General features: G+C 44.6%; 1 protein-coding gene across 1 annotated transcript in view; it reads left to right on the plus strand.

The window, feature by feature from the left end:
• The first annotated feature begins 5,340 nt into the window (after window positions 1–5,340).
• ADRA1A (adrenoceptor alpha 1A) overlaps window positions 5,341–27,770 on the plus strand; it is a 108,939-nt gene continuing 86,509 nt past the window's right edge. Inside the window, exon 1 of the mRNA XM_044660374.1 lies at window positions 5,341–6,223. Within this exon, the coding sequence (XP_044516309.1) occupies window positions 5,341–6,223 (883 nt within the window). The remainder of the gene's footprint in view (window positions 6,224–27,770) is intronic.

The raw sequence follows: 27,770 nt of genomic DNA on the forward strand, positions 1-27,770 counted from the left end.
TCACATTCCTGCTTCCCCTCCCCCACCTGAGGTTTCTCTAAGCAGCTGTTAGGGCTTCCTTGATCCTCTACCCTGTCAATCTATCCCAGAAGACAATAAACCCCTTTTGTGTTTAAACAAGACCTTTGGCTACTTCATTAGTTAATTAGGAAGAGAGGGAGGAAGGGAAGAGAAACAACATACTCTCTGGGTTTGAGGGAAACTGAGGGTGTCCATTTTGAAGAAAGTGTAACTTCAATTCAAGTCCCTTCCTGTGAAATTGACAAAAGCCTGTAGTCAACTTCAATCTGTCTTGGCTGACTCTAACTTGGCTGTATTGTGTCCTTTACTTGAAGGGATCAGTCTATTTCCCTTCAGTGTTTTGTCTCTAACCTGAGTATCCAGTCTGTGTTTCCTTGCTGCTGTTTGCCTGCCTAGATTAATTCATCCTCTCCCTTGAAACCCTTGTTACCTCAGTGTTATACTCCCTAAACTCAGACATTCCCTTATTTCTCCTACCACCTCAACTACCATCCTTCATCATTGAACCTTCTTCATCCACTATATTGCCTTAACTTCCCTACTACCTAGTCTATTCCCTTGATTACCTCCAGCCTTGGGTCCCTTGCCTTGTCTTATTCCCTGATCCTACCAGTTATTACCCCTAACTTCAGCCTCATATTATATCCTGCACCTCCCTATTACATCCTTCCTAATCCCCATATTACATCCTTCAAAGTCTCCTATTACAGATGCATTTAAAGCACTTATCACAGTACCTGGCATACAGGAGGTATTTTGTTTTGTTTTGTTTTGTTTGTTTGTTTTGTTTTGTTTTGAAGAAATACTTGGGAGACAACTGGGTAGCTCAGTGGATTAAGAGCCAGGCCCAGAGATGGGAAGTCCTGAGTTCAAATCAGGCCTCAGACACTTCCTAGATGTGTGACCCTGGACAAGTCACTTGCTTAGCCCTGACCACTCTTCTGCCTTGGGACCAATACACAGTAATGATTCTAGGATGGAAGGTGAATGTTTTTAAAAAAAGAAATACTTGTTTCCTTCCTTCTTTTTTCTTCTTCCTTCCTTCCTTCCTTCCTTTCTTTCTTTCTTTCTTTCTTTCTTTCTTTCTTTCTTTCTTTCTTTCCTTCGTTCTTTCCTCCCATATCATGGACTGTCTCCCAAAACAACTCATAGTCTCCTGTTATGAACCAACAGGTTTGTCTCTAGAGTTATCCAAACAATGGTCTCAGTTCTCCACTTCAATTGGCCCCTGGTGACAGCACTGAAGGAATTCACCAATCCGGCAACGGAGTATGAAATCCTAACCTTCTAGCACTGTCCCTTTGTTGGAAATCCTGTACCTGGAAGTTACTAGAAAAGACAGATCACAATTCACTTGATACTTTGGGTGTTCACAGGGCAGCCAACCTTGGCACCAGCTCCAGGGTTTCCAAACCCTTTTGTCAATCAGATAGCAGCATATAAATAAAGTGTCGCTTTTAAAGAATCCCGCAGGAGCCTGGAGAAATGCCTTTGGGTCTGTGGAAGGGCTGGGAGCCAGATTCTGTTTAATATGTCCTGCATAAAATCCTTCTCCCTTCCTGAAAATTGTTGAAGTGCAATCAGCTCTGTTTATCCAATGACACTTGATTTTATTTGGTCTTTAAATGGCTTCCAAAGATTTCTGAACAGCAGAAGACCCGAACTGAAGCTCTGTCCACAGTGCGGCTGGCCCCTGTTTTAACAGGACATGATCCCATTTGCCTCGTCAAGTCACTGGCGATAGCATTACCTGGAATTGCTTTGACCACATCCCACACAGAGCAGTACATCTGGATGGAGCTTCAAAACGAATTCAGGGATGATTCAAAGATGTGTGTGTGTGTGTGTGTGTGTGTGTGTGTGTGTGTGTGTGTGTGTGAATCCTTAGTTTAGCCCATTTAAAGAGCCATTCCCCAACGCCCCCGTGTGTTTTTCCTTTTTCTTTTTGATCAAAGGGAAGCTCTTTTTCGATTCTCAGCACACGGGGAACTGGAGAGGGAAACTCCCTGCGCAGAAGCTCTGACTGCGCGAAATCTTCCCCTTGACGCAGAGGAATACGGTAAAGGCAGGAGATTACGGTACTCGCTGAGGGTAGCGCCTGTTACATCAGCTGGAGCTGCAAAGTTCCTGCCTGCTTTGGGCTGGTGTCTCCCAGCTGAGGCTCACAGCACTGAAGGGCTTGGGGAGTTCTTGCATAGGTTTCCTTCCTTCTTGCCTTTCTCTTCCTTCGTCCCTTCCTTTGCTCTTTCCAGGGGGAGCCGACCACGAGCGCGAAGCTCTCCCGAGTGGCGGCTAAGCCTTCGGGTCCTGAGGAGCTGGGACTGTTGAGGCGGACAGCAGGTCCTCTCTGCGGCCAGAGGGAGGTGGCGACGGCTGCGGCGGCTGGACTGGTCCAGGACCGGCCCTCGCCGAGGCGCTCCGCCAGGCTGCCTCCCACCCTGAACGCCTGATGCTGAGCCCCAGGATCGGAGACTAGGTGAGCGGGGATGGGGGAAGGTGGGGTACACGGACCGAGGGCACAGGGCACAGGGGCCGGATGACACGAGGGATTTCTAAATCTCCGGGCCAGACAGACTCCGTGGGAAGATAGGAGTTCTCAGAGAGCAATTTGCTAACATCAGGCAGGTGAAGGAAAACCTTGTTGGGATCTTAGGGGTAGAGCGGGACGAATCCTGTGGCACCATCTAATCCAGCCCTCTTATTTTACAGGGGAAGAAACTGAGGCCCAGAGAGGATAAGTCTTTTGTCCAAGGTCACAAATAGTAACTTAACTAGCAGAGCTGGAATTCGAACCCAGCTCTTCTGATTCTAAATTAAATGGGAACACAGAAGATTCAGATAGTGATTTCTGCCCGCTTTCTCCCTTTCTACCTCTATCTTTTTCTGTCTAGTCTTCACGGTTTCTGTGCACGTCTGCCTCTGGCTTTCTGTCTGTCTAAGCATCTATCTGTATCTCTGTGTTTGTCTCTCACAGTCTCTATCTCTGTATCTTTATCTACGTCTCTGAAAAGGTTTCTTTCTATCTCTGTCTCCCTCTTTCTCCCTTCCACTTTTTTCTTGCCCTCTCCTTTTTCTCTCTTCCAGTCCTCCACTTTCTCCCACAAGACACGCTTTCCTAGCTGTTATTTCCTAGCTGACAATTGCTTTAAAAAAAAAAAAACCGTTTCACAGATAAGAAAACTGAGGCCCCCAGAATGTTAATGTTTTGCCCAAGGTCACATAGATCGTAAACGTCGGAGCTGGGATTGGAACCCAGTTCTTCTGACCCTTTATTCATCACTCTTCTCCTGCATCCTATCCCGAAGGTCTGCAGAGCCCCAAGTCGGGACATCAGTCTTTGAATCCCGATCTGGACCTGGAGCGAGTCTTTAGAAACTCACCGAGGTGGGCGCCTAGGCGTTTCTTCGGTGGCCAGGTTCGAAGCCCTGGGGGGTCACTTCCTAATGCTTGGACTTCGTCCCTCTGCCCCACCCCCAGACTCGGAAACGGCGGGTTGAGCCCCTTCATCGCGCTCCCCTCCACTCCCTCGCGGGAGGTTTTTCTTCTTGTCTGGCCAGCAGCTTCTCCAGTGGCAAACACTCAGCCCTTGGTGCAGGCGAGGAGGAGTCCTTTCTAGGGTTTGGTGGGTTCCCTGTCGCCTGCAGGAGAGGAGATCAGTGTGGCCGGACGTATTATCTAGGGACAGGTTGCGCTACGTGCTGGAAAGAGAGAGGTCCTGGGTCCTGGCTATATTCCTCCCCACCCTCGCATCCTCCCGGCCCAGGAGGTCTTCGGATGGGTTTACAGCAGCTCCGCTGCGCCCAGGTTCAGTTTCCGGGCGGATTCACCCGGTGTGGGTCCTCTGCGGTAGTGGGCAGCTTAAGTCCGGGCTCTCGGACTTCTTCAAAGCCAGACTGTCTCTTCGTCCTAGCGGGTCACGTCACTCCCTGCCCTCCTCTAAGTAACTGAAGGCTGGGGCACCTGTTGGTGGAATCCCCAGCATTACCTTCGTGGAAAGGTGGAGACCCGGGGCTGCATCCTCACTTGTGCATCCTTCCCCTCTCCTTTTCCCTTCTCTTGGCCTCAGTTTCCCTCTCTGTAAAATAAGGGGGCTGCATCTCTATAACGTCCCTTCCAGGGCACAAAGAGCGACTTCCCAGCGGCTGCCTGAGTTTCATTGCCCTCTCTGAGGTGGGAGGGGAGGGGGTGGGGGGGAAGTTCAGGAACATTACCGGGTCGGCTGACTGGACTCATCGCTACTCTGGAGTTCCTGACCGAGCCAGGGGAAACAAACAGCGAGCACGTACGCCGGTGTTTGGGAACCAGAGCCTGGGAAGGGGGCAGTAACCCGCGCTTAGCTTCCGTAGTAGCGGCGCAGCCGCGAGGGAAAGGATGGGGGAGGTGGGATTAAGGGGACCCTGCAGCCTAAACTCCCAGACCGCTGACGGGCCGCCCGCCCCCACCCCCGCACCCCGAGCCTGCATTCACTCACTCTTACCCTCCCTTTTCCTCTGGTCTTTTTTCCAGGAGGCTTTGGGGAACAGAAGGGAGCTGCGTCCAGCCCCAGACCCACCACTGCCTACTCCAGGCGGGGTTTCCTCCCGGTTCAACCCTTGGATCAGGGACATGCCCTGAGGCCGGTGTCCTAGGAAGGGCGCCTGGGAATTGGAAGGGCTCCTCCTCCACCTCTTCTTCCCCCCAGATACGTCCAGGAGTCCCACCGTCTTTGGGGAGGAGGAGCCCGTCGCAAGAACTGAGCTGTCCACACCCCTTGACCTTGATCCGGCGCCCTTGAGACTGAGGCTTTGAGATCCCGAAAGGAGGGGGGAGGGGAATAGCCAGGTAGATCGAATTTGTCTGGTTTTTCATCTTTTATTTTCTGGGACCCTGACTCGGCCTCTGACCCTCTGACTGGAGGTGAAGAAGCGAGTGTAACAGCTCCTCCCTCAGCCTCACTCCCAATCCCTTGTTCCCCGAAATGCCTTCCCCAAGCTAAGGACTTCCTTCAGAGGAGCCAGCGCTTGGACTTCGGAGGTGTTCGGGCTGCCTGCCCTCTTGCCTACAGCGCGGTGGGGTCGAGGTGGCGAGGCACGAAGGCGGAGGGACCTGCAGTTCTGACCATGCCACCTCCAATTGCCTTCCCTTTACCTCTGCCTCCTTTGGACTTCCAAGCTCCGTTTGGTTCGGTTCTCTGTCTTCCCAGCCAAGCCTAGCCCCTTCCCTCTTAGAGACCTGATCTTCTGATTGGCTGCTCCCCGGCTCGGGCCTCCCCCTTCCCGGGGAACTCTGGTGGCACTCCAGCGAGGTCTCTGATTCTGCCCAATTGGCGTCCAGGGGACCATGGTGTTTTTCCCTGAGAATGCCTCGGACAGTTCGAACTGCACCCATGCTCAGGAGCCAGTGAATATCTCCAAGGCCATTTTGCTGGGTGTGATCTTGGGCGGCCTCATCCTTTTTGGGGTGCTGGGAAACATCCTGGTGATTCTTTCTGTAGCCTGCCACCGTCACCTCCAGTCTGTCACCCACTACTATATCGTCAATTTGGCAGTAGCTGACCTGCTCCTCACCTCCACAGTGCTACCCTTCTCCGCCATCTTGGAGATCCTGGGCTACTGGGCCTTTGGAAGGATCTTCTGCAACATCTGGGCAGCTGTAGATGTCCTGTGCTGCACTGCCTCCATCATGGGCCTGTGCATCATCTCCATTGACAGGTATATTGGGGTCAGCTACCCACTGCGTTACCCTACCATCGTGACTCAAAAGAGAGGACTCTTGGCTTTGATGTGTGTCTGGGCTCTCTCCCTGACCATCTCCATTGGACCTCTCTTTGGCTGGAAAGAGCAGCCCCCAGAGGATGAGACCATCTGCCAGATCACCGAAGAGCCAGGCTACGTGCTCTTCTCCGCCCTGGGATCCTTCTACATCCCCTTGGCCATCATCCTGGTGATGTATTGCCGAGTGTATGTGGTGGCCAGGAGGGAAAGTAAAGGCCTCAAGCATGGCCTGAAGACAGACAAGTCAGACTCAGAGCAGGTGACACTCCGGATCCATCGAAAAAACGCTCCCTCTGCCAGCAGCTCTGGATCGAGCTCCAAGAACAAGACACACTTCTCTGTGAGGCTTTTAAAGTTTTCCAGGGAGAAGAAAGCAGCAAAGACTCTGGGCATTGTAGTGGGCTGCTTCATCCTCTGCTGGCTCCCCTTCTTCTTAGTGATGCCAATTGGTAAGTCTTTGGAAGGGATGACTAAAAGCCCTCTACTAAGTTGTGTTTCTTCCCTCCTCAGCCAAATAGGGTGGATGCGTCCCACTTCCTCCTTGGGTTGTCTATTTCAAGTTATTTGTCAATAGCAGGTCCATCAACCTCTGGGGTACAGAATTAACAGGGTGATACACAATGTGGAATCAAAAGGCATGGCTTCAGGGGAAGCAATGTTAAATATTGGGAAAAGGTCTAGATCAGTGATTCCCAAAGTGGGTGCTACCGCCCCCTGGTGGGTGCTGCAGCAATCCAGGAGAGGTGATGGCCACAGGTGCATTTATCTTTCCTATTAATTTCTGTTAACATTGTAAAAAAAATTAATTTCCAGGGGGCGCCAAGTAATAATTTTTCTGGAAAGGGGGTGGTAGGCCAAAAAACTTTGGGAACCACTGATATAGAAGAAGCTAGAGAGCCCAGACTTGAGACCTGCTTTGCTCCAATATTTCCTGTATTATCTTGAGCAAGTCACTTCCTTTCTCAACTTCATTCCCCTCCTTTATTTAGTTCAGGGTTTAGACTAGCTAATCCTAAACTCCCTTCCAACTTTAAGCCTCCGATCCCTGGACATGGAATAGCCCTTCCTCTTCTCTGGGTTTCACTTTTCCTTATCTGTGATCCCAGGTCTGCAAGATACCTATCTTTGTGCTCTTGGACAAATAACTTCAACCTCCCTGGGCCTTGGATTTCTCATCTTTTAGTTGAATGTATTGGACTAGATGATGCCCTAAAGACCCATATTTCTTTCAAACATCCAGGTTCTCCAAGGCCTGGGGAAATACCACCTCATACTATGAATTTTCCCTTCTCTTTGAGGTCCGTTCCATTTTCTACAGAAGAAGCAAAGCTGCTTTCAGAATATAATAAAGCTCTTCTACTTAATGCAGATTAATCTGCCTTCTTAAAAAGAATTGGCAAGTTCCTTTATTAGCTTTACTGGATGTTTAACCTAAACACTCCCAGGCATTCATTGGGCAGGCGTTTGTGCTGTGAAAGGTCTCTTCAGATACTGCAGCTAAATCTTGAGTGTGTGTGTGTGTGTGTGTGTGTGTGTGTGTGTGTGTGTGTGTGTATTTTCATTTTGCATTGAGAGTAATGATCAAGCTTGCTCTGGACAATTGCCTGTTACTAGGATGAGATTATATTAACAAATATTCTGTTGGAAAAATAATCTGATTATGCTTCATAACTATGCACTCATTTTCTGGATTCAAGATGAAAGGTAAGTACAGTGAACTGTTAACAGGAAAAATCACTGGAAGCCCAAACCCATTTAAGCTTTAAAGAAAACATCGTAAATATTTTTCCCAATGAGTAAATACTTCATTCTTCACTGTGACAATGTGTGTGTGTGTGTGTGTGTGTGTGTGTTTAAACAAGCATCACTAACATGCAGGCTCTGACAGGATGCTTTATTTCTTTCTGTCTGGGTGCTGTAGATGAAACAGGGTGAAAAGCGCTCTACAGTTTACAAGTCCAATTGCGGCAAATGTTAAATTAACTCTCATCAAAAGTAATCAGATCATTACTAACATTGGCAAGCTGATCCATTTCGAGCAATTCGTGAATGCAGAGGGGAGGGAGGCAATCTTTCAACAAGATTCCAAGATGGTGGTTTGTTATTTTTAGTCTGCAAATTCAAATACTGAAGAGTTCTACCCGTTGGTGAGCAGGACTCAGACCAGCAACTTGGAAAGTAGGCAGGAGAAAAGGTTCTAGTCAAAGCCTTTAGAACTTTCAGGCCAAATTTAGACTATATTTGTTTTAGGGGTTCTGGTTTTGATTGATTTTTTTTTCTGAATAACACTTAGAACAACGTAGGAAGCATTTGAGTATAGTACAAGAGAAAAAAGGTTGGAGAATGCCAGAGGACCCATAATGTCGTGTCGTCCCACTGTCACTTACGATCTTTATGACCTTAGACAGAGAATTCATCTCTCTAGGATATTTATTTCCTCAAGTGTAAAATGGGCTAGTTGTTTTAGAACACACTTAGGGTCCCCCACCCACACCTAACTCTGATATTCTGGGTTCTATTCCAGAATTCTAGGTCCTAAATCCACTACTTGTTATGGCATCTAAGAACTAGATGCGATCACTTTCAGCTTCAAGTCAAAGATTCTTAAGGCTTTTGGAATGGCTTCCAGTTCATCATCTATTTCTTTTCCAAATGTCATCCTAGGATTCTCTACTACCTTCCCTTAGAACATTTGATAGAATACCTCATTCCCTTGTACTTCCAACTGGCAGGATGGCCTGATAGGCAGCAGTACCTGGTAGCCAGCAAGAGAGTTCTTGTTCTAGACTATTAGACTTCTATTTCAATGGGAGAAGGAACCTGATGATACAACTATTTACAAAAAAAATAGCTTAAAGGAAAAGGGAGATATAGATTGTTAGTGATGAAGTATCGATGAGCTGATAACTTTTTTAAAGTTTTCCTTTACTGAACATCTTTATAGAAACATAAGCTAGGTAAGTCCAGGCTGCTGCATGACTTTGGACACTTCTCAAGATCATGGCATCCTTCTCTATAAAATGAGACAGAGAGATAGAGAGAGACAGAGACACAGAGACAGAGAGATAGAGAGACAGAGAGACACACAGAGAGAGAGAGGCAGAGACAGAGACAGAGAAGAGAGAGGCAGAAAAACAGAAACAGAGACCAGAGAGAGCCAGGATAGAGAGAGAAGATACACTAAGACACAAATGCTAAGATAGACAGAAGAAAAAAAAAAAGGATAGACTCCAGAGAGAGAGAAACAGAGACAGACACAGACAAAGAGAGAAACAGAGAGTCAAAGACAAGAGAGACAGTTGAGAAAGACAGAGAGAGAAAGAAAAGAAACAGAAACAGAAACCAGAGAGTGACAATGAAAGAAACACTGAGACAGAGAGGCAGAGCAGAAAGACAGAGACGGAAGACCAGAGAGAGAGACAGAGAGAGAGGGAAATGCTAGTGCTCTTGAATTGGAGTCAGAAGACCTGAGTTCCAAGAGTGAATCTAGGCCACTTAACCTTCAACTTCCTCACCTGCTGAAGGAAGGAATTGGATTGGCTCTAAGATGATTTCTTGATCTAAATCCTATGCGGTCATGGGGGGTTATCATGAATGAGGGAAGAGTCCAGGACCCTCCTTAATGGCCATATATATTTTGAGGATTATTAGAAGAGAGATAATTGGAGAGAAGAGGTGCAGGAATCTGACAGTTGTGTTGGTGTTAGAATCCAGGGCCAAGGAGGGAAGGAGGTTCAGGACTGCCAATGAGAATAGGATTCCCATGAGTCGAACAGTCAGGTTACTGCTTTCCTTCGGAGGCAGCTCAGTGCTTCGGTGGGCAATAACAAAAAGAACAATGACCATATCTAGTCTTTATTTAGTACTTTAAGGTCAGCAAAGTACTTTTAAAATCTCTTCTCATTTTATCCTCACAACCATCCTGGGAGGAAGGAGCTATTGTGATCTCCATTTTATAGATGAGGAAACTGAAACTCAGGTTAAGTGATTTGTCCAGAGTCACACAACTAATAAGCGAAGCTGGATCTGAACTCAGTTAACTCCAGGGATAGCTAGCTATCCCCTATACAAGGTAGTTGCCACTACTAGAATTCAGGGAGATTTGAACTGAATCCTGCCTCAAATATTTGCTATCTCTGTGACCCTGGGCTAGTCACTTGACATATCTGCCTCAGTTTACTCATCTGTAAAAGGGAGATAATAAAAACACAGCAGCCATTCACTATATTCTGCTGCCCCTAGTCATGAGATGCTATTTTTCAACTCCTGTCTACAGGGCTGCCCTTACAAGTAGGCAGAAAAAGGAACTGCAATATTGTCAAATTGTAGGATACCAGGAAGTTCAGAGGCAGCTAGATGGCTCAGTGGCTTAATAGCCAGCTCTAGAGATGGGAGGTCCTATATTCAAATTCCTACCTGTGGGACCCCAATGCTTGGCCCTTACCACTATTCTGCCTTGGAACCAATACACACTATTGATTCTAAGATAGAAGGTGAGGGTTTTTTTGTTTGCATTTCTTAAAAGAGTATAGACTTTCAAGTAAGAGGTCCTAAATTCAAATCTTGCTTCTGTTATTTATTGTCTGTGTAACTTTGGACAAGCCACATAACTGGGCCTCAATTTCTCCATAAGTACAAGTAAGAGATCAGACTAGAAGGTCTTGAAGATTCCTTTCAGTTCTAAAAATAATGCTAACATTTAAATAGCATTAACTGTATGCCAGACACTGTGCTAAGTGCTTTACAAGTGTTATCTCATTCGATCCTTACAAACAACCTGGGGAAGCAAAAGCTATAATTATTCCCATTTTACATATGAAGAAACTGAGTCAAACAAAAGACAACTGACTTGCCCAGGGTTAAACAGTTAATAAGTATCGAAGATAAATCACCTACAGGCTTTGCCTGACCAAGTTAAGAATAGGGATAGATGCTAGACCTATGATTTCACTATTCATAGCATCTGAAATGAAAGTGACCCCAGAAGGCACTGAATCCAACTTACACCAGAATGAAAATCCCTTTTATAATGCCCTCTATAAGTGATTGTCAAGGTTTCCCTTGGAGATGTCCAGTCACAGGGAACTCACTATCTCTCAAGGGAGTCTAGTCTCCTTTTTTTTATAGTTCTAATGGATAGAAATTTTTTCCCTTGACATTGAACCTAAATTTGCTCCTTTGCATGGTACATCTCTGGCTACCAGTTGTGTCGCCTGGCACCAAGCAGCAGAAGAAGCTCGTCCCTCCCTTCCCTACCAGCCTTTCAAGTGCTTAGGATCAGCTGATCATGGATCTGGAGCTGAAAGGTCACCTTGGTCCAGCCCTTTCCTTTTCACAAATAAACAAAATGAGGCCCAAAAAGGAGCCCCAAAGTGCTGGCTGTCTTGAGGGCCATTCCTCCATGGATGCTTGAAACCCTGCTGCCAGAGCTACAGGGAATCTGGACCCTTTTTGTGTCCTCTGTTGGCAGCCAGGCTCTCTCTCAGAACAACCTAAACGCATACACGAAAATCCAGAGGATTACACAGAAAAACCAAATGGATGGAAATACTCTGATCCAAATAGGCATTTTTTTAAACCCTTCCCTTCCACCTTAAAATCAGCACTGTGTAATCGTTCCAAGGCAGAAGGGCTGTAAAGGGCTAGGCAACTGGAATTAAGTGACTTGCCGAGGGAAATGTCTGAGGCCAGATTTGAACCCAGGACCTCCCATCTCCAAGTCTGACTCTCAATCCACTGAGCCACCCAGCTGCTTCCCCTGCCCCCTCACCCCAAATAGCTTTTGAGAAAACAAGTCTGCTGATGGCAGATGACAAATTCCTGTATCTGTAAGCTTCCACAGGTTGTACCATTATTCAGCTCTCCAAAGCAGAAGTAAGCCTTGCCCATTGCCCCACAGAGATGGCTGAGAGAAAGTGAGCTTCCTGGTCTTTTCTGAGGGCAAATCTTGACATCAATGAAAAAGGAAAGAGCAGAGACAATGTGAGAGCAACGCCTGAATATCAACAAGTAACCTCCTAGCCAGGGGGGGAGGAACTCCTCCCAAAAAATACTTACTTCCAGTTTGGGGCTGAGATGATTCTGTCTGGAGAAGTTTGCTAAAACGGGGGGAAGGGGGAGAAAAAGAGAGAAAGAGATAGACAGACAGAGAGAGAAAGAGACAGACAGACAGACATACAGACAAAGAAAGAGAGACAAAGTCAGAGAGAGACAGAGAGAGTCAGAGAGAGAGAAAAAGAGACAGAGACAGAGAAAGACAGACAGAGACAGAGGCAGAGACAGAAAAAGAGAGACAGAGACAGTCAGAGAGACAGAAAGAGAGACAGAGAGTCAGAGACAGAGAGACAAAGACAGAAAGAGAGATAGCAGATATAAATATACATATCTATATCTATTTGATAACTGCATGTATATAGCACTTACTAGCTGTGTGACCCCAGGGAAGCCATTTAATCCTATTTGCCTCAGTTTCTTCATCTGTAAAATGAGCTAGAGGAGAAAATGGCAAGCCACTCGAGTATCTTTGCCAAGAAAACCCCAAACAAAGAGGGTCATGGCGAGCTAGATGCAGCTGAAAACTACTGAACAACAGCATTAACACAGAGAACTTTAACATTTGCAAAGTACTTTACAAATAGTGCTCTTTTTAATTCACACAACTCTGGAAGGTGCTGTTATTATCCCCAGTTACAGATGAGGAAATGAAACAGATGGAGGTTAAATGACTTGTCCAGGACCTCATGGCAAGAAGGTATCTGAGGCTGATTTTGAACTCAGATCTTTCTACACTATATCCACTATCCAACCATATACATACCTACATATGTTCTGGGTAGGAGGTGATACTTGGAGAATGCTATGTAAATGTAAGACAACTCAAATATCAAACATAGTGGATCTTCCTCCATCTCTAACTGCTGGGCTGATTTCTGTGCCATTCCTGGATCCAGTCAGAACCACACTGGAGGTGTGACCCAGATGGTCCCTTTGTAGTAATCCAGATGAAGAGCGCCATATTATGGTGGAACAGAAAAGGCAAGGCATTAAAGAGCAGCATTCCAGTGTGTGCAGTGCTTGGAGTCCATCCATCGGGCAGGCAACAAGCATTTCCTGAGTACTTAACGTGTGCCCAGAACTGTGCCCAGCACAAGGGATACAAGAAAAATCAGAAACAGTCACAGTCCTCAAGGAACTCAAATTCTAATGGAGGAGAGCAAATGGCAATCCCTGGGTCCGATGAGCTGAGTCTTGGAGGAAACCAAGGCTTCAGAAGCTAGGAGGCTGACTTAAGGAGGGAGAAAACTCCAGGCATGATTGGGGAATGGGGAAGGAAGGTTTGGCCAGTGAAAAGGTACAAAGAGCAAGCAAGCGAGCCAGTTTTGAGTGGCTGGATTGTGCTATGGGTCAAAGTGAATAAAATACAAGCAGATTGGAAATGTCCAAAGGCATCAGGATTTGAAGAGCTTAAAACATTAAAGTAAGGATTTAATATTTGAGCTTGGGGATAATAGGGAGCCAGTGATGCTTATTGAGTAGGTGGCTATCACAGTCTCTAAGAGAATTACTTTGGCAACAGGAGTGGGAAATAGATTGAAGAGGGAAGGAATGAAGCAGAAAAACCAAGAGCAGGCTATTACCATAGTCCAAGGAAGAGAATGGAATCTGAATTCCAGTTCTATCATTTTTAACCCTGGAACCATAGGCAAGTCACTTAATCAATCAAAAGATCTAGGGGGAAGCTGGGTGGCTAGGTGGATTGAAAGCCAGGCTCAGAGACAGGAGGTCCTGAGTTCAAATTTGACCGCAGACACTTCCTAGCTGGGTGACCCTGGCCAAGTCACTTAACCCCCATTGCCTACCTATCCCTTAACCCTCTTCTGCCTTAGAACCAATACACAGTATTGAATCTAAGATGGAAGATAAGGGTTTAAAAAAACAGACCTACTATGTGATAGACAAACTAGGCTAGCTAGTACAAAGGTTTGGAGAGAGGAAATCAGGTACCACATATGGGGAACTGAAGGTCATTTTCGCTAAACTATAGTGCATATGAAGGGGAATAATATGTTGTAGTAAGACTGGAAACACTGGATGGAGCCAGATTGCGAAGGGCTTCCATGGTTTGATCCTGGAAGCAACAGGGAGCCCCTTATTCAGTAGAGGAAACACACAGTCGAACCTGTGCTTTGGGAAAATCACCACTGAGGCGAGGAGAGATTATCGCAAGGAGAGCTTTGAAGCTGGAGACCAATTAGGAAACAATTGAAATAATCCAAGTGAGAGGTGATGAGGACCCAGACTATGAGAGGGAGGGTGGGAGAGAGGGTGAATAGAATTGACCAGTTTGTCAAATGATCGATTGGCTTATGGGGAGAGCAAGAACGATGCATTGGGGATGACACTGACTTCGAAAACTAGGATTGACTGAATGGAGGGTAACATGCTGGACAGAAATAGCCAAGTTTAAATAGGAGTGAGATGGGGGACTAAGATAATGAGTGCATTGTGGGAGGACGCAATGGGACCCTACCACTTGGGAGAATAAAGAAAGGCACAATAGTAATTGGGGTCAAGGCGATCTGGCCCTAGATGACCATAATGGAGAAAACTGAAGCTTTGGGGGGCCCTTTGGGTAGAAAAGTTAGCAGAATTCCATGTCCAATTGAGTGATGCCACCCCTTCATGGGCAGCATGAAGCAGGAACTACTCAGAGTCCGAGGAAATAGAGTTTCCCTTCCCACTTCAGACCCTGATTTACTGGGTCACTATGGGCAAGTCATAGGATGCATCTTTTCCTCTCTCTGAGACTCAAATTCTTCAACTGTAAATTGTGAGCAAAAGAAGCATCTAGGTGGCTCAGTGGATTGAGAGCCAGGCTTAGAGATGGAAGGTTCTGGGTTCAGATCTGACCTCAGACACCTGCTAACTGTGTAACCCCAGACAAGGGTACCTCACCTTCCATCTCAGAATCAATACTATGTATTGGTTCCAAGGCAGAAGAGTAGTAAGGGCTAGGCAATGGGGGTCAAGTGACTTGCCCAGGGTCACACAACTAACAGGTATTTGAGGGCAGATTTGATCCCAGAACCTCCCATCTCTAGGCCTGGCTTTCTATCCACTGAGCCACCCAGCTGCCCCCATTGAAGGTTTTTAAAAGAAATATGGATGAGAATAAGAGATCTATACTATATACTATATATATGATATATATGATACGTTATACTATACCACACTTTACAATATGTTACATGCTGACATAGGGAGGATATAAATTAGGTGTAGCCCCACCTCTCACTCTCTCTTCCTGTGATCCCATTTGGTGAAGGTGGTGTGAGGTGAGTGGCAGAAGAATCTATTCACGTGGTCTTATATTTTGTTAGATAATTACCTTTTTATTTCTTTACTTCAAGTGATTATTAATAAACTTTATAAGATATAATCCTTGGAGTATATAATCTTTTAAATTTCAATCTTACAGATACTATACTATGCTATGCGCTACAGTTTCCCCTCTGAACTCCCCCAGCAACATTGCCTTTGCCCAAAATCCTAACAGAAAATCCCCATTCGCGACCATTTTACGCCGCACTCTATTTCTGTTTTGATTCCAAACAGTGTCTTCTAACCTGAGCAGTCACTCAGTCTCCATCTTGACCTCAGTAACTTGTGTGTCTGTTTTCCAAAACATCGACACAACCCTAAATCCACCTTCAGAGGAGGAAAAATTGCTCACCCTGAGAACATTCTGAAAAACAAAGCCCAGGCTCAGCTCTTCAGGTGAAGAATTTCACAGGCTGTCACATGGAAGAAGGATCAGTCTGGTTCTGTGTGACCCCATAAGGCAGAGCCAGAAACAATGGGGCAGTGTTGGAAAAGAGCAAATTGAGGCTTGGCACTAGGGGAAAAAACAGAAACAATTAAAGGTGTCCAATAAGAAAGAATCATGTCCCAAAGCAGAATGGGCTGTGGAGGTTGAGAGGAAGGAGGGATGCTCCCCTTCGAGGAAGGGGTAGAAAGCGACTTGTCTGTGATGCCGGAGACATCATTTTTCAGCTCTGAGTTCTATTTGATGCTATCTGAAGTACCTTCTGAGTCTGACACTTTTCAGTTTGAGAGATGATCAGGAAAGTGCTTTTCTTTTCTTTTCTTTTTTTTTTTTTAAACCCTTGTACTTCGGTGTATTGTCTCATAGGTGGAAGATTGGTAAGGGTGGGCAATGGGGGTCAAGTGACTTGCCCAGGGTCACACAGCTGGGAAGTGGCTGAGGCCGGGTTTGAACCTAGGACCTCCTGTCTCTAGGCCCGACTCTCACTCCACTGAGCTACCCAGCTGCCCTAGGAAAGTGCTTTTCTGCTCTTGGTTCTGTACTGGCTCTGACAGCAGTTCCAACAAAGGCATTTCACGTGTTCATCCATTCAGGAATTCAATCGTCCGATGAGTTAAGATCATTTTATTTTTTGTGCTTGAATCCCTAGTGCAGAGCACAAAGTAGGGTGTTTCATTCATTCACTTATGAAGTGCCTACTGTGTGTCAGACACTGTGCTAAACAATGTGGATGCCAAAAGATGCTCGAGTCACTTAGTGCTCTCTAGGAGTCTCCAACCTAAGGACCATCAGATTGCGATCTAAGAATAGCTGTCTTGAAGTGTTTGAAAGGCTGTCCTGTGCAGGAAAGATTAGATTTGCTCCACTTGACCCCAGAGGGGAGAAGCAGAAGGAGTCATCTGAAGCTGCAAAGAGGCTGGCTGAGGCTAGATTTCAGGAAACGATTTCCTAACCTTTGGTCCTCTCGGAAATCCACCCTGGAGGTCTTCAGATGGTCTCCTGCACTGGACCTTTGGTGGAGATCTCGTAAAGGGAATTCCTGGTCAGTTACAGAGTGGCCTAGATGGTCCCTTGAAGGCTCTTCCAAGAATCCGAAATTCCCCAATTCTCTGGCTGGCTGACCTCTCAGACAGCACACTGCCCTGATATTTCATGATTCTGATCTCCTCAAAGGATGACAGGAAAAGCTTTGGTCTGGATGATCCCAGCCAAAGCCAGGAGGGTTCACAGAAGGCCCCATTGGTTGTCACCCTCCTGGAATGCTGGTGGAGCCTCAGTCCATGCCCAAAAAGGGCTGGAGAAAGAAAGAATCTCACACACGGATGTTTTTTTCATGTCCTGCCTGCATTGAGCTGATTGCCAGGACATTTGGTTTTGTTCAGAAACCTGCTAATTTAGATGAGAACAGAGGAGCTTTGAACCCTTATAAGGAGAATCATCCTAGAGACCTTGCCCCCTCCCCCCCCAAACTCTAGTCCCGTTGTTTTCCACAGCCTTCCTTTGCCCTTCCATGACACCTGGCGCTGCATTCCTTAGGCAATAAGCTGGAACGGCAAAGGGAGAGATTGATTTGAAAGCTGCTGGTGTCCACTGGGATGCTTCTGGGGAACAGTTCCAGAAAGGGTTGCTTTCCCAGGACACTCAAGGCTTGGGCCTCCCAAGTGGGACCTTCTAGTAGCTGAAATGCCCCATTGAACACAACCAGCTAATGAGAGAATTTGCAAGGGTCACCCCAACATCTTAGGGCTCCTCTTTCAAGCTGCAAATAAAGGCAGAGGGAAGAGGATCTCTGCTGGCACAGAATGAACTTTGTTTATCTCCTGGTGGGAGAACTTGAAAGAAAATTGTCTGTTCTGAGGATCTCGAATCTCGTGGTGGGGATCCGGTGCCTGCAGCCCCCTGGCATTGCTCTGTATGAGCGAAAGGAGTAGATATCCCCACTTGAATACAGGGAACAAGTTGTCCTGTCCCGACCTGACCTGAGTGGCAACCCTGTGGCTCTATTCAAATGCCTCTGCTTCATCCACCCTGTGTAAATTTACTGAAGTTCAGGAACTGGCCTCCGGGCAAAATACTCACAAGGTCTGTCTGTCTTACTGTAACCCCTACCTCCCATTTCTTTAAAAATGACTGACATTTGTAGCACCCGATGAAGACACTGAGGTCCAGAGAAGTTAAGTGATTTTCCCAAGGTAGAATTGGAATCTCTTCCTTTGGGTCCAAATCCATCACTCTTTCTTTTTTTCAGTGGGTAGCAGACTGGTTAGAGTTCTGGGCCTAGAATTAAGAAGGCCTGAGTTCAAATTGGCCTCAGATGCTAACTGTGTGACCCTGGTCAAGTCACTTAATTTCAGATTGCCTCCATTTCTCCAATTGTACTATACTTGATCTTAGCCAAAAGGCTGAGAAGCAGTTCTCCAATTGTAAACTGGGGAAGGGAGTAGCTTACCTTAAAGGGCCATTGTGAGGATCCTTTTTATATTTATAAATGAAATTGCTTAATGAATTAATATTTATAATATTTATAAAAAAGTGCTTAGCACAGTGCTTGTCACATATTAGGTACTATACAAAAACGTATTCTCTTCCCCTATAAAATTGTTGGATTCAATGACTTCTAGGTCCTTTCCAGAAATAAATAATAATTTCATAATTTGAGATTTGAACTGAGATCTTCCTAACTCCAAGTACAGGGCTTGCCTTGCACATCCCATTTGTCTATTCAAATCCTGACCTGAGTCCGTACTTAATTTACTTTTAATTTTTACTTTATTAAATACTTAATTTGTATTTATTTAATTTAATTAATTTAATTTAATTTATTAAAATTTTTATGGAATATTTAAGTTCTAATCATTATCAAGAACATTTCACGTACCTAGTTCTTTTCACGTTTGTTCCCCTTAGTAGACAAGACGCTTCCTGAAAGCAGCCATTCTTTTTGTCTTTCTTTTTATTCTGAGGACTCAGTTCTGGGCCCACCACATAGTATCTAATATTAAATGCTTGTTGACTTGGCTTCCCTGTCCAGTCGGCAAGAGGTCCTGTTGGTAACTCCTCAGAAAAACTAATTCACCCTAATTGCTGTCTTATTGTTCCCTGCAGTGGCTCAGATTGCAACTCACACATGCCTGCCTACTGTGTGTACCTCTTGTCCATATATTCCTGTAAGCTCACCACGGAGAGTCAGTCTACTAAAGCTGCTGGAGCCCTTCCTTCCTTAATTTGTGGTGGAATAGATAGAAAACTGTCCAGAAGCTGGAAGACTTAGTTCAGCTTCCACCTCTGATACATATGGGCTCCATCGCCCTGAGCAAGTCCCTTAGTCTTTTGATGCTCTGGGCAGCTCTTTAAGAGTTTTGATTTCTGAGACTGTGCCAGCCTGGATTTGTAGATGGAGTTTCTTCACCTGAGAATTCCTTACAGTTGTATCAGACTCAGATAGAAATAGATCCCTGGTGGCTGCATATTAGTTTAAAAAAAAAATGATTTTCTGTCCTAGCAATGGATAAGGGCTATGTAAAGGGAGTTAGGTGACTTGCCCAGGGACACCCAGATAGGAAGTTTCTGAGTACATATTTGAGTGTAGGTCCTCCAAATTCCAAGCCTGGCACTGTGCCACCTTATTGCACTTCCTGCTCCTTCATTCCATCTTGGAATGCTCCAGTCCTTCCTGCTAGGTCCATCCTTAATACTTAACTAATTACTAACTAATCTTCCTCACAACACCCTGCATACTTATTGCCCCTACATCGACTTATTAAACATTTTCTAGTTACTTTTAATGCACAGTAGGACTTCATTTCACACAAACTCAACACACATGAATTCAGGTATTTTGATCAGCGATCAAAGTAGAAAAAGACTTAAAAGAAACATGTTTAATGAGGTGCTAAATCCACCCCATTTTCCCAACCAGCAGGCTCGGAGCAGTTTGTCCAACCCCGCTCACTGGCTCGCCTGCTCCTTCTCCCTCTGAGAAGCATTACTGTGAGTCATTACGATGTTTTGTGCCAAACATTAGCTCCCCCATCAGTCTTGGTCTGGAGTTCTCACTTGGAACAGTCCCGTCTTGTCCTCCAGAGCAATGTTTCTCTCGGTTTCATTAGTGCTGTTTAGTTGTTAATAATGGCTTCAAAGCACAAGAGTTGGGATGCTGGGAGCTCCGACGAGCCCAAGAAAAGTCATAAAGTGCCGAGATATGTTTGGAGGAGCAATGCTGATTCTTAATAATGGGGTTGGTGATTGTGCTTAATTTTCTGCGTACACAAAGGGGCTGGGAACATATTGGTCAAGTAAAAGGAGATCCTCTTGTAGTTGGAGCCCCATTAAGGAGTTTTATGGGCTATTTACAGCCCATGGGCCTTGAGTGTGACACCTCTGCTTTACATCAGTAAAATCATGGGTGGGATTCCTATCACCAGGGAACAAATGGAGTCCTCTGTTCTCCACCAATAAGTTTTTTTCCCCCTCTCACCTCTTCATTCTTCCTCTTTTTAATTTTATATAATTCCTTGATGACTTTCACCAACCTAAAAAAGAAATAATAAGAGAGAAAGAAACAGAAGAGGGAAAGAAGAAGGGAGGGGAAGAGAGAAGGAGAGGGAGAAAGAAAGGAGGAAAAGAGAGAGATGGATATTTTACAAATGAGGAAACTGAGAACAAGAAAATATAACATAGCATCATAACTCTGGAGCTAGGATGGACTTTAGAGGCATCAGCACAGCTCCATTTTATAGAGGAGAAAACTGAGACCCAAAAAGTCAGAGTGACTTGAAGTGATTTGCCCAGAGTCACACATGATTGTTGATGACATTTTCCAACCTGGGTTCTCTGATTCCACATGTTTCCTGTTTTATTACTGTATATATGTAGAGACAGTATAGCATAATAGAGAATTGCTCTCAATTCCAGGAAGACCTGAATTCAAGTCTTGCTTTCAACATATGCTGGCCATGTGACCCTTCATAAGTCACTTAACATCTCAAATTTATTAAGCGCTTAACTGTATGCCAGGTACTATGATAAGTTCTGGGATTACCAAGAAAGGAAAAATCATGGTCTCTGATTTCAAGAAAGTCATGTTCTAGGGATTAATACTATGTGCAGATAAGTCTGTCTATGCAAGCTGTGGACTGTGTAAATGAAAAATCACTTTGGGTAAAAGGTACTGAAGGAGGCAGGGGGAGAAGCAGGCCAGAAAAGGCTTCTTGGAGAAGGTAGATTTTGTTCATGCATGGATGCCTCCTTTTCCCCCTATTATTTGATCTAGTTCCAGAAATGCTGGCAATGGCAATAAGGCAAGAAGGAAATTAAAATCATAAATATAGGCAAAGAGAAGAGAAAACTCTCTGTTTGATGATGACATGATAGCTTAATTAGAAAATGCAGGAGAATCACCAAAGAAACTAATTGATACAATTAATACCTTCAGCAAAGTGGAAGGCTAGAAAATTAACCTATAAAACCAATGTTATTATTTCTACATAATAACAAAAGCTAACAGGCAAGGGGAGAAGGGGAAATCCCATTCAGAGTAACTACAAAATGCATTCACATTTGCAAGTCTATCTACCAGAGCAAACAAAGCAGTCCTATGGATTCAACTACAAAATGGTGCCTTAAAAAATAAAGAACTTAAATCGTTGATTTAATAGTCAGTGTTCATGGCTACAGGTTGCACAGACTAAGGAAGTAAGTGACCCAAAGAAAGAGCCTCTATACACCAAAATAGTTAAAGCAGAACTTTTTGTGATAGAAAAGAACTGGAAACACTGATGACTTTTGATTGGGGAACCGATGTGTAAATCAGATGTGATGTGATTGTGCTGTAAGAAGCAACATACAATGAGTACAGAGAAGCCTGGAAAGATATACGTGAACTGATGCAAAATGAAATAAGCAAAGGCAGGAAAAATTATACTCAATGATTATTGCAATCAAAATGGAAAAAACACCAACTACAAAGAGGAGTGTAATGAAATAAAAAAGAATGCATTTGATATCAAAGAAGAGATAAGGAGACACCTCCCCTAACTCCTTTGCAGAAAATGGAAGTCCCTAGAAGTGGAACCTTCCATGTAATGTCAGATTTTTTTTAAAACCCTCACTTTCCATCTTGGAATCAATACTGTGTATTGGTTCCAAGACAGAAGAGTGCTAAGGGCTAGGCAATGGGGGTTAAGTGACTTGCCCAGAGTCATACAGCTGGGAAGTGTCTGAGGCCAGATTTGAACCTGGGACCTCCCATATCTGGGCCTGACTCTCAATCCACTGAGCAACCAGCTGCCCCCTCAGATTTTTTTTAATATGTTTTGCTAAATTTTTTTCTCTCAATCCTATTTTAAGTCATTTTTATGAGAGATGGATGAGAGAGATACAGTAAGAAATCTAGACAATGCAAAAGCAAACTAAATCAATGAAACTATTTTAAAAGAAAAGGATGGTTTCATGCGAAAATGAGGATAGAAAGCAGATAATAAGACTTCAACAATGGAGTAGTTGAAAAGAAATGGAAATAGTAAATACATATCTCAAAGTTCTAGAATGAAAAGAAGAGAATTTGGACAGCAACTTGAGGGGATATTAGGGCTAAATCCAAGTTTTCCTCTCAGGGAATTGAAAGTAAAATGGGGCAAGAATAACTTCATTTATTTCTTTGTATTCCCTAACACCTAACAGTACCTGTAATGAGAAAGGCTTAATATGTTTCTATTAAACTAAATTTAAAATAGGCAAGACTTTATCAATCAGTCAATCAACAAACATTAATTACAGGATCTACAGCATCTACTGTGCTAGGTTCAAGAAACTTTTGAGATAGGCCTTTGAGATATAAATACCAAATACAAGAGTCTCTGACCTTGGGGAGATCATATTCTATAGGAATGATATATTCTTAGATAAATAAATATGGGATGTGTAAAAATTAGAGAGTAAATCAGGGGTAAAGATACTAAGAGTGTGGGAGAGGATACCAAAGGCCTTTGGAAGGAGGTGGTATTGATTGAGTTTTCCAAGGAACCAAGGTTTCCATGAGAGGGAAAAGATATTGAAAGTGCATTTTTGACCTGGGAGTCATGAAGGCAAAAAATGGAATAAAATCTATGGGGAGGAGAAACACAGAGGAAAAGCAACTGCTTGAACACATGGGCTGATGGGGATATTATTGGGCATGAAGACACTAAACGATAACTCTAGTCCAACTATCAATAATATGGAATTAGTTCTTGATCAATGATACACGTAAAACCCAGTGGAATTGTGCATCGGCTAATGGGAGTTAGGGAGACTTGGGGGAGAGGGAAAGAACATGAAATGTAACTATGGGGAAATATTCAAAATAAAAATAAAAAAATCTATGGGGAACACCAAGGAGACTGGAGTGGAGAATATGTGAGGGGAACAAATGTATATCAGATTATCTGGAACCAGATTGTGAAGGGCAAACACAGTAGTTTGTATTTTATCTTTAAGATAATGGGGAGGTAGAGAAGTTTCTTGATCAAGGGACTAATAATAGCTAGCCTTTAAATGGCCATATTAGGATTTGGATAGCACTAAATCTATTACCTCACAACCCCTACCTGTGAAGTAGTTATTATTGTTAACTCCATTTTATAGCAGTTGAAACTGAAATTAACATCAGTTAAGTGACTTGACCAGGGGCACACAGCTAATGTGTTTAAAAGAGGATTTTATTTCAGGCTTTCCTAACTCCAAGTCCAATACATCTACCTATGTGCTTACATGATAAGGTTCATGTTTGAAGAAGGGAAAATCCTGGATATCAATCAGTCAACAACTTTATTAAGGACCTACTATGTGCCAGACACTTGTTAAGTTCTGGAGATGCAAAGGAAAGCAAAAGCAGCAACCCCCTATCACTGATCTCAAGAAGCTCAACTCAATGCAGTAGCCAACATATAAATAATTGCACAGACAAGTTGTTATATATAGAAGTTGGAGCTGTGGAAGGAAGGCACCATCATTAGGGGTTCTTGGGAAAGACTTCCCTTAAAATTTAGCTAGAAATTGAAAGAATCCAGGAAACCCTGGAGGGAGAGAAAAAGAGGGAAAGAATTCCAGACATGAGGGAGGGACAGTGGGTGAAAATACCTGGCAATGGAAAGTCTTTTTCCAGGAACAGCAAGGAAGTCAATGTCACTGGATCAGAGTGGAAAGAAAGGTGTAAAAAGAGTGGTAGGTAGGGAAGGACTAGATTTTGAAGGGCTTTGAACACCAAACAGGAAATTTTATAATCAACCTTCAAAATAATAGGGAGCCACGGAAGAATATGGAATGTGGGTGAGAGGAGAATGATATGCTAAGAACCTGAATTTTATGGAGCTCAATTTCCCAGCCAAGTGAAGGATAGATTGGAAAGGAGCAAGAAATGCAGCATACAGACCCACCAGCGGATAGTCTCTCAATAGTCCAGTTAGGAGGTGAAGAGGGCGTGTTCGAGGAGAGAAGTGGGAATGGATATATATATGAGAAATGCTGCAAAGGTAGAACAGACAGAATGAGGCAACAGACTAGATAGGGAGGCTTTGGAGACAACAGGAGGCTGAGGACGGAGGACAGAGGTGTGGAATCAAGCTGCTATAATTGCTAGGAATTCAACTGAATCCAAAGCACCGTACATTTATTGAGCACTCCATTGGTAACAAGTACCATCTTGGAAGCTGTGGATACAGACAGTATCCAAATAGCTTGCAGTCCGCTGGGGATAAACAATCTATCTAAATTATATGAAACATATACAGAGTCGATACACGGTATGTGGGTGGGGCTTGGCACCAACAATCGATGGCTTCAGGAAATGCCTCTCAAGAAGGTGGTACTTGAGATGAGTCTCCTAGGAGACTGGAGGGTCCAAGAGGCAGAGGCGAGAAGGGATAGTATTCTAGGCCTGGGAGCACAGACTGTCCAAAAGTATGGAAGCAGGAGATGGGATGTAGCAGCTGAGGAAGAAAAAGTAAGCTTGTTTCATTGGAATATGGAATGCATTGATGGGAGTGATGAGAAATCAGACTAGACTAGACGGTACCCAGAAAAGAGGGGGAGGAAGATTGTGGTACATTACATTGGAAAGGATGTTTGATCAGTTTTCTCATCTGTAAAATCAGAGATTGGACCATTTTTTTTTTCTCTAAGGTCCCTCCCAACTAGGAGTGTGCTGGTAAATGTTTAACAACCAGCTCACCGGCAGGAAAAGGGTTGGGGTGGAGTGGGGGGTCAGGGGAATGTACACAAGACATAATTCTAAGTTTAATTCAGCCTTATTAACATTTTCTCCATCACTCCCTTGTTTAGACAACGGATAAAACAATAAATCAAGCCCATTTCTGGGGTGTAAATTCTGATGCTGGAAATTTAACATTGGGCTCTCCTGAGCCAGTTAGAGTCAGCTCCAGCACAGCAAAGCTCCCAACTCTAGATCTATAATTCTATGCTTTGAGGAGAAGGGACACGTCTTACATTCACTCAAGAGAAATTTATGGTAATATATTTCGACCCCAATTTTCTCGAATTTCCCTGAATTCTGCCACTTTCACGCCAATCTGGGGCTCCAAATTCACTAGCCTACAGCCCAACACTGCAAGGTCCGTTACTGCCAACAGCATAGCTACAAAGGACACTTTGCCCGCAAAAGGAGGTGGTGTGTTGTTTTGTTTTTTTTTTCTGTTCCCTGTGCCAGTGGTTCTATTTTGGCCACATAGAATCTCATCATTACGAAGACGGAAAAAAAGATGACACAATGGTTGGTGTAGACCCAATGTTGAGGACAGTCTGGATGCCCAACAACTTTTTTTTTTTAAGTATCAAAGGCAAAACTTGACCTTTAAACCATTTTTCAGCTCCCAATCGAATTTGTTTTCTGCAAATATGGTTTGAATAAATCAATCTCCTTCTCTTCCTCTTAAAAAAATGCTATTTAGCAGTGAAGGTAATAATTTCAATCTGGTTTAAGACTTTTCTCCTGCCAAGTTCCACAGGGCCCAAAATGTCCAAGATAAAAAAAGAACCCCTCCCCCCGGAAGGGAGCTGGTACAGCCCAATGGCCATGATCGTAATATAGTGGCATTCTTCAGTTTCCACACAAGTGACCCAGGGTCTCTTGGCAGCTGCATTCAGCCTCAGCCCAGCTGCTTTGTATCATGTTAAAGGTGCAGATTCCAGTTCATTATGAACCCAGACATGCCCAGAAATCACGTGCGAGGGTCAGAGACACCTCTTGGGAAAGAGGCATCCACAAAGTCCCTTCCCCCAACTTCCTCAAGACCTGAGGTTTGGCTACTGGCTTGACTGAGGGTCTAGAACCAGCCTGGCAGCCGTTCCAAAGCCTTCCAGCTCTCATTTTGCTACATGACCAACGAGGTTCATTTGGAAGCAAATAAGAGACACGTGTTCTTAGCCGCGGCGTTTAATCCCTTGAAATGCCGTCAGAGGATTGATTGCCTTCCACAAGAGCCATATTGAAAACTCTCTACTCCTAGGCAAGTCCTCTTTGGAAGAGAGGCATCTGGCAGCCCTGAGACTCTCCCCAGGCTTCCAAATAGAAGTATGTTAATGAATGGCTATTAAGAGCCTACTATGTGCCGGGCGCTAGACTAAGCACCAAGATATGAAGAGAGAATTGCTTCAACCATGACACTCCATTACTTAATTAAAAGACTGAAAAGAGAAGAGAGGGATAGGATAGGATATTAAACACCAAACAGAGAACTTTGTATTTCATTCCAGTGGTAATAGGGAGCCACTGCAATTTATTAAGTAGTGGGGATGGTGTGTGCTTTAGGAAAATCACTTTGGTGTCTGAATAGAGAAAGGTTTGGAGTGGGGACAGACTTGAGGCAGGCAGACTCACCAGTAAGGTCTGACAACCAGGCAGAGGCGAGGTGATGCCTGAGAGAGGCGACAGTGTCAGAGGAGAGAAGGAGGTGGAGGAATATTTGAGAAATGTTCCAAAGATAAAATCCATAGACCTTGACAGCTGATTGAATAAGGGAGTGAGAGAGAGGGAGAAGTCAAGAATGACAACTAGCTTGCAAGCCTGAGGGACTGGGAGGAGGATGTTGTTCTCCACAGGAATAGGGAAGTGGGGAGGGGGAGGGTTTAGGAGGAAAGATAATGAATTCCGTTTGGGATGGGTTGAATTGAATCTGCCTACTGGAAATCCGGTTCAAGAAGTGTGCAAAGCAGGCAGAAATTGGAGATTGGAGTTCACTGTCTTCTGCAATCAGATAACAGAATTGGGAGGGGTGAAGAGGAAGACTTGGGGAAAGGCAGGAGACGAGTTCTAGTCCGAGGCCTCCCCTTTGCCTTGGAAAAGTCACTTGTCCTTTAAGAGCATTGAACCTGTCCTCTGGGACATTCCAGGAACTGTCTCTCCCTGCCACATCGGCTCCCTTGCCCATCCCTTCCTTTTCTAGATTTCTTAGGAGAACCGATGGAACATGCACCTACACCCACCCACAAAACCCCACCATCTCTAGCACTTCCCTTAGAATTCTGGCTCCAACGTCTCTCGTGTTGGAAGGGTTCCCAGAGGAAGCAGGCCGGGCTCCCAAACATCATTAAAGCCAATGCATTTGAAGGGCCTCCAGTTTAGAACAATCGCCCAGCTTTGGCCAGAGGGTTCTGTTTTCTACAGCGTTGTTTAATGAAGTAAGTACTCTAGGTGTTGGCTCCATTTCACAGAGGAGGAAATGGAAGCTCAAAGAAGCCATAATATAGAGTGGAAAGGTTTCCCAGTCAGAAGCCTGGGGTTCGAATCTGCCCCTGTTACTTAATACACGGTATCCAAGCAAGTCACCTAACCTTCTGTACCTCCGTTTCTTTATCTTTGGAATGAGAGAGTCAGAGCAGATGGACGTTAAGATGCTACCCAACTCTTCATCGAATCCTATGACCACATGGGCTTCCTCAAATGTAAAATGGTAGAGTCAGACTAGAGGCCTCCCCCTGCCCAAAGTCCCTCCAATTCTTAATGTAGCCTCCCAAGAACCCATTGTTTTGAGGGCCTTCGTTTCCTCAACTGTAAAATGAAGAGATCAGGTTAGATGGTCCCAAAAGTCCCTTCTAGCTCTTACTCTATGAGCTTATGAATGTGGAAAGATCAACCCATGTAAGCCTCAGTTTCTCCAACTGTAAAATGAGATGGT

Source organism: Gracilinanus agilis, chromosome 2 (assembly GCF_016433145.1).
Source record: "Gracilinanus agilis isolate LMUSP501 chromosome 2, AgileGrace, whole genome shotgun sequence".
Taxonomy (NCBI): Eukaryota; Metazoa; Chordata; class Mammalia; order Didelphimorphia; family Didelphidae; genus Gracilinanus; species Gracilinanus agilis.